At 38.0% G+C, this 9,153-nt stretch overlaps 2 protein-coding genes across 3 annotated transcripts; one reads left to right on the plus strand and one right to left on the minus strand.

Annotated features, from left to right (window-relative positions):
• Positions 24–6,786, plus strand: LOC104711207 (structural maintenance of chromosomes protein 2-2). Of its 2 annotated transcripts, XM_010427887.2 has the most exons (21): positions 24–100; positions 183–552; positions 642–1,322; positions 1,401–1,544; positions 1,626–1,916; positions 2,006–2,191; positions 2,263–2,427; positions 2,508–2,567; positions 2,661–2,723; positions 3,175–3,266; positions 3,384–3,480; positions 3,927–4,043; positions 4,178–4,396; positions 4,528–4,668; positions 4,746–4,913; positions 5,179–5,363; positions 5,500–5,593; positions 5,673–5,761; positions 5,845–6,070; positions 6,247–6,321; positions 6,448–6,786. In XM_010427887.2, exons 2-21 carry the CDS (start codon positions 235–237, stop codon positions 6,559–6,561), a joined length of 3,525 nt encoding a protein of 1,174 aa, XP_010426189.1. In that variant the 5' UTR covers positions 24–100; positions 183–234; the 3' UTR covers positions 6,562–6,786. The 2 variants fall into 2 exon arrangements, with proteins under 2 accessions (XP_010426189.1, XP_010426188.1); XM_010427886.2 differs by having other exon boundaries at positions 34–552.
• LOC104711206 (chlorophyll a-b binding protein 4, chloroplastic-like) lies at positions 6,807–8,294 on the minus strand. The gene is made up of 4 exons (XM_010427885.2): positions 7,932–8,294; positions 7,587–7,735; positions 7,235–7,501; positions 6,807–7,143 (listed from the first exon to the last, which is right to left on the minus strand). The coding sequence occupies exons 1-4, from the start codon at positions 8,141–8,143 to the stop codon at positions 7,010–7,012; spliced, it is 762 nt and encodes a 253-aa protein (XP_010426187.1). The 5' UTR covers positions 8,144–8,294; the 3' UTR covers positions 6,807–7,009.

A 9,153-nucleotide genomic window follows, 5' to 3' on the forward strand; every position in this document is an offset into this window, starting at 1 on the left:
CACCTTTTTAATTGTTTTGGTAAAATTGAAAAAACAAAAACAAAAAAATCGAATTCGCTCTCTCAATTTTGAAGATTCGTCTCTGCTTTCTCCTGCAACGGTTAGATTTTGTATCTGCGAATTTCAATTTCGGAATCAAGCTTGTTGTTGTGATACTTAAAAATCTGGGTTTCAATTTCTAGGGTTTATGGGTTTTTAGTTTCTAAATTAGGGTAAAATTTTGGGGAAGGAGAGATGCATATAAAGGAGATATGCTTGGAGGGTTTCAAATCGTACGCGACGAGGACGGTTGTTCCGGGTTTTGACCCGCATTTCAACGCGATTACGGGTCTAAACGGGTCTGGGAAATCAAACATCCTCGATTCGGTATGCTTCGTTCTGGGTATCACTAATCTCCAGCATGTTCGAGCTTCTAATCTACAGGAACTCGTTTACAAACAAGGACAAGCTGGGATTACTAAAGCCACTGTCTCGATTACGTTCGATAACTCCGAGAGAAATCGAAGTCCTTTAGGTTATGAAGATCACTCAGAGATTACCGTAACTAGACAAGTAAGTACTTATTTCACTTAAGGTTTCGTTTTCTTTATAAGTGTTTGCTTAGAGTGACTTTTTTTTTTGGTTTTGTGTGTGTTTTGAAGATTGTGGTTGGTGGAAGGAACAAGTATTTGGTTAATGGGAAGCTTGCTCAACCAAGTCAAGTTCAGAACCTATTCCACTCGGTGCAGCTTAATGTTAATAATCCTCATTTTCTCATTATGCAAGGGCGTATTACTAAAGTTTTGAACATGAAACCTATGGAGATTTTATCGATGCTTGAAGAAGCTGCGGGGACAAGAATGTATGAGAACAAGAAAGAAGCTGCGTTAAAGACGTTAGAGAAAAAGCAAACAAAGGTTGATGAGATTAATAAGCTTCTTGAGCATGATATATTGCCAGCTTTGGAGAAGCTTAGGAGAGAAAAGGCGCAGTATATGCAGTGGGCTAATGGTAATGCAGAACTAGAACGAGTAAAGAGGTTCTGTATCGCTTTTGAGTATGTTCAAGCTGAGAAAGTTAGAGACAATTCTCTCCATGGGGTTGAACAAATGAAGACAAAAATGACAAGTATTGACGAAGAGATTGAAAAGACACAGGGTGAAATATCGGAACTGGAGAACCAAGTTAAAGCTTTGACTAAGGCAAGAGAAGCCAGCATGGGAGGAGAAGTAAAAAATTTGTCTGACAAAGTGGATTCACTGTCTAATGAAGTTACACGTGAAGTATCCAAGCTTAATAATATGGAGGACACCCTTCAGAGCGAGGAGAATAATGCTGAAAAGGTTAGCTGACAGTTATTACCTTGGAGTGAAATTGTTATTGATTCTCAGCTAAAATCTGACAACTTTTGGTGTTGCCAGATTGTTCATAATATGGAAGATTTGAAGAAATCTGTAGAAGAGAGAGCTTCTGCTCTCAAGAAGTGCGACGAAGGAGCAGCAGATCTAAAACGTAAATTCCAAGAATTTTCCACCACACTGGAAGAGTGTGAAAGAGACCACCAGGTACAGTGGTACACTAAGAAGAATCTTTAGTTACTGAATCAATCATGTTTGTTTATTGGATGTATGCCCCTTGATAATTAGGGTGTGGTAGCTGGTAAGAGTAGTGGAGATGAAGAGAAATGTCTTGAAGATCAACTACGTGATGCTAAGATTTCTGTTGGATCAGCTGAAACGGAGTTGAAGCAGCTGAATACCAAAATTAGCCACTGCGAAAAGGAACTAAAAGAGAAAAAGTCCCAGTTAATGTCAAAACAAGCAGAAGCTGTTGCTGTGGAAAACGAACTCGATGCTAGAAAAAATGATGTTGATAGTGTAAAAAGGGCACTTGATTCTCTTCCTTATAAAGAGGGTCAGATGGAAGCATTGGAGAAGGTTAGCATTTAGCATGCTTTTTCTAGATTATTTTATTTTCTTCTTTTGTTTGCATAAAGAATACACCCGTGACTGAAATTTACTCTTAGGATCGAGGATTGGAACTTGAAGTTGGGCGAAGGCTGAAAGACAAAGTGAGCGATCTTTCAGCTCAATTAGCAAATGTACAGTTTACATACCGTGATCCTGTGAAGAACTTTGATCGATCAAAGGTGAAAGGTGTGGTTGCAAAACTGATAAAAGTGAATGATAGGTCCTCAATGACAGCTTTGGAAGTAAGTAGGGAATTATCATGTCATTATACTTTGTCGGATCATAGGAGTTCTAAGGTGACTATTTTTTTCAGGTTACTGCTGGTGGGAAGTTGTTTAATGTTGTTGTAGACACAGAAGATACTGGAAAAGAGCTCCTTCAAAAGGGTGATCTTCGGAGGAGAGTTACAATAATTCCTCTCAACAAAATTCAATCTCACCTAGTTCCACCTAGAGTGCAGCAAGCCACTGTTAGATTGGTATGTGGATCTTTTTTTTCATTCCTGTCAAATTCAACTCCCTCTTCTTTGTTCCTTGCTGATTCCCTACTAATTTTTAGGTTGGAAAGGGTAATGCGGAATTGGCACTTTCTTTAGTTGGTTATAGCGAAGAATTAAAGGTGGGTTGGTTGCCTGCTCACGGTACCAAAATTAGCTGATACCATGAGTTCATGACTATTTATTTTCGTTTGAGATGCTCTAATTTTTTGCAGAATGCTATGGAATATGTTTTTGGTTCCACTTTTGTTTGCAAAACTACTGATGCGGCAAAGGAAGTAAGTATTTTTCCAGCCATTAGAGTGCATGTGTGCTGACTCTGTGTTTGTTAAGGATGTATGTAGTAGAGATGTAGTTTGATTTCTAAGCTGTTTGTATAACAACCTTACTTGACATGTATATTCAGCTGGGCCTTTGGTTATATTGTCATAGCCTCAATCTTCTCTCAAAATTTCAAATGATGATTTCCCTTTTTATATTAGTGGATGGGATATGACTCTGGCAAAATCTAAATCCTATCAATAATATATAGTTTTCTACCAGAGAGAAAGGGTTCTTATGTTTATCGGTTCTCAAAACTTGATTGCTTTGCTGGGTTGTAAATGCATTTATCAGACATAACTTATTTTCGTTACTGTCTTCTCGACTATTAGACACCTATATTTTGATGGCAAGACAACTCAATTTTCTTTAGATCTTTAATTTATCTCTCAAATGCTTGTTCGGCAGGTAGCATTTAATAGGGAAATTCGAACTCCAAGTGTTACACTTGAAGGTGATGTATTTCAACCAAGTGGTCTTCTTACTGGTGGAAGTCGCAAGTATGTCATTATTTCTATTAGACCTGTAAATATCTTCTGGGTTTCATACAGATATGGTTCAGCAATGCCTATAACCTGACCAAAAAACATTGTATATTTCGTATTCCTCTGTTGTAGAGGTGGAGGTGATCTGCTAAGACAACTTCATGATCTGGCAGAAGCTGAAGCAAAATTTCACGTACATCAGAAAAGGTTGTCGGAAATTGAAGCGAAGGTATATTCCTTCAATTATATATATGCTATTGCAGCTGAACTAGGCATCATATAATTTCTGACAAACCGTTTGAAGTACATACGCATATCTTATACATGTACTTCAGGTTAGAATTAGATCTAGATCATTGGAACTCGAGGCTCATGTTAGTTTATTGGTGATCTAAAGAAAATATAATCTGAGCTGTTGAAATTGACACTTTGAACCTTATTTAGATGTCTCGTTATCTCAGATAGTTGATCAGTTTGGTTTTTTCTGGCTCAAATGAAACAAATGTTTAGTTGCAGCATATTTATATCTCATGTTTGATTTTCTAGGATTTATGGGTACCTCACATATGCTTGTGAAGGCTCCCACAGAATGCTGCTATCGGCTGTCTCTTTGGGTTTCTTGGTAAAATTAAGTTTTATGGTTGTGTTAAACCCTACTGGTTCTTTAAACTGCAGATCAATGAGCTTCAGCCTCTTCAAAAGAAGTTCACAGACATGAAAGCACAGTTGGAGCTGAAAATGTATGACATGTCCTTGTTTCTAAAAAGGGCTGAACAGAACGAGCACCACAAGGTTTTTGTATCTCCATTTGGCATCCTTTTTTTTGTTAACGTATCTCCCATTATCTACATCCTTCTAGCTTAAATTTCCGAATTCGAATTTTTGCCTTCTATCGTTGCTAATAGGCATATCGCTTCCTTATATAGCTTGGTGAGGCGGTGAAGAAACTTGAAGAAGAGGTTGGAGAAGTGAGATCTCAAATCACAGAGAAGGAAAATCTTTACAAAAGTTGTGCTGATACTGTCTCTACGCTGGAGACATCCATCAAAGATCATGATAAGAACAGAGAGGGAAGACTCAAGGACTTAGAAAAGAATATCAAAACTATCAAAGCTCGTATTCAGGCATCCTCAAAAGATCTAAAGGTATTCCAGATTTTTCATCAAAGACTTTGAACTTTTTCAATCTTTTTTTAACCTGGTTTACCAACTTTTTTGCCTTTTATATTTTTAAAATGGCTTCATAGCTTATGCTATATGTTTCTCTTGCTCAATAGGGTCATGAAAACGAAAGGGAGAGGCTTGTGATGGAGCAAGAAGCAGTGTTGCAGGAACAGTCATCTTTAGAGAGCCAGCTAGCTTCATTGAAGACGCAAATTAGCACTCTGGCTTCAGATGTGGGCAATCAACGATCCAAGGTACTGCGATTATTTTTATTCGTGTCTTTTAAAATTAGAAAATATATGAGTAACGTGTGGATGTGATACCCCTGCAGGTGGATGCCATACAGAAGAATCATGATCAGTCTCTCTCTGAGCTCAAGTTGATACATGCAAAGATGAAGGAATGTGATACACAGATTAGTGGTTCCATCGCAGACCAGGAAAAATGTCTGCAGAAGATTAGTGACTTGAAGCTTGACAGAAAGAAGTTAGAAAATGAGGTATATTGTCTCTTCAATTCTTGCGGCGTTCTCCCTATTTAATGACAGATGTTCTGGGTTTACTTAATTGCTTTGACATTAATATTGAAGTAGGCCTGGATGTTGGATGATAGAGGTGGATATAAGTGTTAGGAGTTCCTGGTAATTCGACTGTAATCAAAATTGAAGATGTTGTATACTCTATTAGTTGATAAGTAGTATTTACTGAAATTCTACATCTTAAGAAATGCACACTGTTCATGGGCGAACATTTTACTCTGCATAGGTAACAAGGATGGAGATGGATCAGAAAAATTGTTCTGTGAAGGTAGACAAACTTGTTGAGAAGCATACATGGATAACATCTGAGAAGCAGCTTTTTGGTAAAGAAGGGACGAACTATGATTTTGAATCCCGTGATCCTTACAAAGCAACACAAGAACTTGAAAGGCTCCAGACAGAACAATCAAGGTATGTTTCTGATATAGTTTTTTGTAATCGATATAATATTTATACCTATACAATGCAATATCAATGAAATGTGTTTTCCTGTTTTTTCTCTTTAACTAATTGAGAAATCACTCGGCTATTCACTTCTCTTATAAAGTCTCGAGAAAAGAGTAAACAAGAAGGTCATGGCTATGTTTGAGAAAGCAGAAGATGAATATAATGCTCTTATGACCAAGAAAAATATAATCGAGGTTAGTGTTGGAAGGTCTGTACGACTTAGTTTAACAGCTTTACACGCATCTACTAACTATGGTTTTTCATTTTCCATAGACTGATAAATCCAAAATCAAGAAAGTGATTGAGGAGCTTGATGAGAAGAAAAAAGAAACACTGAAAGTTACATGGGTTAAAGTTAATCAGTGAGTCGCTTATTTAGTTTTCTTTGCTTGTTCAACCATGTGATTCACTTCTTATAACTTCATTGTAATTTCATCCTCATCAGGGATTTTGGTTCCATCTTTTCAAGTCTACTACCTGGCACCATGGCAAAACTAGAACCTCCAGAAGGAGGTAATTTCCTTGATGGCCTTGAGGTCCGTGTTGCTTTTGGAAGTGTTTGGAAACAGTCTTTATCTGAGCTAAGTGGAGGGCAAAGATCTCTTCTTGCACTATCTTTAATCCTAGCGTTGCTTCTCTTCAAGCCAGCTCCTCTTTATATCTTAGATGAGGTACATCTCGATTTTACATTTCTATGAATTATTGCTCTCCCTTTACATTTTCAATACGTAACGACGAAGTTCATGTTTTCAGTGATCTTGACAATGTTCACAATAACAGGACCTTTTTTAAGTTTGATGACATTCTCAAAAAGACATAAGAGAACTCATGGCTTTAATTTTTTCAGGTTGATGCAGCTCTTGATCTCAGTCACACGCAGAACATAGGAAGAATGATAAAAGCTCATTTCCCACATTCACAGGTCACATAAATTTGCGGATTTCGTTGATTTTGTGTTCACTAGCTATACCCATGATTCAGAAAGCTCTACTTATCCATGCATATCTCAATCATTGCTGCTCTCTGTCTGATATGACTTCTCTTACAGTTCATCGTGGTTTCGCTGAAAGAAGGAATGTTCAACAATGCCAATGTTCTCTTCCGAACAAAATTCGTGGATGGTGTTTCAACAGTCCAGAGGACAGTAACAAAACAGAGCTAGTAACCTGCTTATATCCTTAACAGCACTAATGATGTATATACTCTTCTCTCTTCAATCAAAACGGCTTCTATGTGTGTACTACGTATCTTTTAAGATCTGTAGCCAATGATTTGTTGGTACCTATTGTCTAAGTCTAGAAACCGAAGCTTACCGAAACTTTAGGCTTTTTTGTTGTTGCTGCAAATGTATTAAGAGATTGGGATTCTAAGTTATGGTGTGCTTAAATCACTGTTACCACATGAATATATAAGTATTAAGGACTACGACAATGTTGATTAACTTAGTTCCTCTGTACATTGAAGATTTTAAATTTAATCATGTAGCGACAACGATGCAACACCAATTCAGGCTCAAAATCCAAGAACTCTAAGATGAAACACACTCGCTGACAGACATGAAAATGATGGAAGATAGAGAGAGATGAGATTCATAAGTCTGACTTAGATCCTTAGCCGCTGAGGGTTTGGACAATAGTGTTGTGCCATGGATCAGACAAGTGCTGCAACAGATTCTCAAATGGTCCCTTTCCAGTCACATTGTGTTGAATCACAAACCCCAAGAATGCCAACATAGCCAACCTCCCTGCAAAATAAACAAATGGTCTTTAGTCTTTTAACTCTAACTACTAGTTTCTTGCCCGACAAGATAACGAATTAGCTTTTCCTAAGCTTACCGTTTGCGAGCTCTTTCTCCTTGGCCTCGAGCGTAGGAGCAAAGTTAAGTGGGTTAAAGATTCCACCAGGGTAACCGACTTCACCCTTAGGTAAGCTGTATTGCTTAAAGATAGGGTCTTGGTTCACACTCCCTGGGTTCTTGATGTCTTGCCACCGTCTGATCTCAACGTAATGAAACAAAATGAACTCGATCACGAACAATGTCGAGGACGATGCGAAGTACTGCTCTTTCCCAGCATCGTACCACTCCGGAACGTTTATGATTCCTACCAATAGTTTTGACAATCACTGTGTTAAGTTCTTGAAAAAAATATTACAAATTGTTTTAGGTCATGTTAATTGGTAACTCACCGATCTTGGTGAAAACTTCAGGCAAAAGCATCCCTGCGACACCGAGCATGGCCCATCGTCCGTTGACCAGCTCTGCCTGGATGAACCATTTCAAGTTCTCTGGATCCTCTGCTAGCCCCAACGGGTCAAACCCATTGTCTCCGGCAAGACTGCAATATGTATGTGTATAAGAGTGAATGAGCAATTTACCATACCATTCAACATCAACTAAACTGCCACCGAACCAACTCGGTCTAACCTAACCAAGCCTAATACACATTAACTAAATCGGTATCGGGTTGATTACCAAGGTTGTTCCGGTTGTTTTAAACCAAAATTTGAATGTAGTAGTTTGCAAAAAATTACCTGCCGGTGAGATAGTCAGGCGAGGCCAAACCGGGCAACCATTCTCCTTTCTTAGCTTCAACCTTAAACGACGACGTTTTGGAGGGTGAGCCGATGGATTTAAACGACAAGTCGCGGTTCAACTTACCGGAAGAGCCGGTGAGGAATCTTGGCTTTGAAGTAGTGCAAGGTCGGAAAATCGAGGCCGAGGCATGAGTAGTGACAGTCGCCATTATCACTAGTCTCAGAAGATCCGACCCAAGAACCCAGTACTGTAAAAAAAGAATGGAATCAAGAGAGATTGAAAGATGAGTTCAGAGATGATTGTGAAGAAACAAGACTTAAGAGGAGGGGATTTGTAACTTTGCTGAAGATGAGTTTTGTGGCTGTGGTTTAATCACTGAGTATCTACCGTTGGATTAGATGACGTGGTTGTTCTGACGGATGAGATGGGTTTAAGGTGAGATATAGGCTTATCAGTTTATCTTCAAAGCGTATCTTAAAAGAGGATTTTTATGTTCTTTGAGATTGGTCGGAACAAGATAATGTCGGGTCCATTGATGTACACGTGTCAGTGGTTCGGATTAACATATAAGACTGAAGTGAGTATTCTTGTCAACCAATCAAATGGAACTGAATTGGCATTTGGGAAACCAAAAAAATCCAGAGTCTGATTTTTTCCTAATCATCAAGATAAGACTTTTTAACCTCTCTTCCTAATCCAGGTCACAAATATCAATATTTAAAATAGACTTTTTAAATCAATTTCTCTGGTTATAAAACATAAAACCAATTTAGATATGGTTTTATGGGCTTGTCAAGGTTTTGGTATCCGGACCGTTTTAGGCCCAAGAAGAAGGAGGAGAATGTGGAAGAACTTCGATCCTTGTTGTTCTTCAACCTCTCTTCATTCAAGATCGTATTCATATTTCTTGTAAACTCGACAGAGACAATGGAGATTACCTTTAAATTGAAATATAGCAAGAAATAAGACGATATCCAAACCAAACTGGACACGACCATGCATAAATAAGTCACAAATTTAATTTGTGTTGTTACATGTTGAATATTCTCTCGTTAGTCGTTAGTATTTACTCTTTTTCTTCTAGCACTTTAGTCTTAACTCCTGTATAGTTGGACTGGTAAGGGATACTTTTCCTTGTATTATCAATTTCTCCGAAATTCACAGAAGCATGAAGATATTATATACATCAACGTAAATAAGTTTATTAGAGGACGACCA

The sequence above is a fragment of the Camelina sativa genome, chromosome 9, assembly GCF_000633955.1.
Source record: "Camelina sativa cultivar DH55 chromosome 9, Cs, whole genome shotgun sequence".
Lineage (NCBI taxonomy): Eukaryota > Viridiplantae > Streptophyta > Magnoliopsida > Brassicales > Brassicaceae > Camelina > Camelina sativa.

Excerpts from the sequence above, each read along its gene's own strand:
- LOC104711207 (XM_010427887.2), top strand. The coding sequence starts at position 235 with ATGCATATAAAGGAGATATGCTTGGAGGGTTTCAAATCGTACGCGACG. Across the intron at positions 4,044-4,177 it reads AACAGAACGAGCACCACAAG|CTTGGTGAGGCGGTGAAGAA; the intron begins GTTTTTGTATCT and ends TTCCTTATATAG. Across the intron at positions 5,594-5,672 it reads CCAAGAAAAATATAATCGAG|ACTGATAAATCCAAAATCAA; the intron begins GTTAGTGTTGGA and ends CATTTTCCATAG.
- LOC104711206 (XM_010427885.2), bottom strand. The coding sequence starts at position 8,143 with ATGGCGACTGTCACTACTCATGCCTCGGCCTCGATTTTCCGACCTTGC. Across the intron at positions 7,736-7,931 it reads CCTGACTATCTCACCGGCAG|TCTTGCCGGAGACAATGGGT; the intron begins GTAATTTTTTGC and ends TACATATTGCAG. Across the intron at positions 7,144-7,234 it reads GGAGAAAGAGCTCGCAAACG|GGAGGTTGGCTATGTTGGCA; the intron begins GTAAGCTTAGGA and ends TTTATTTTGCAG.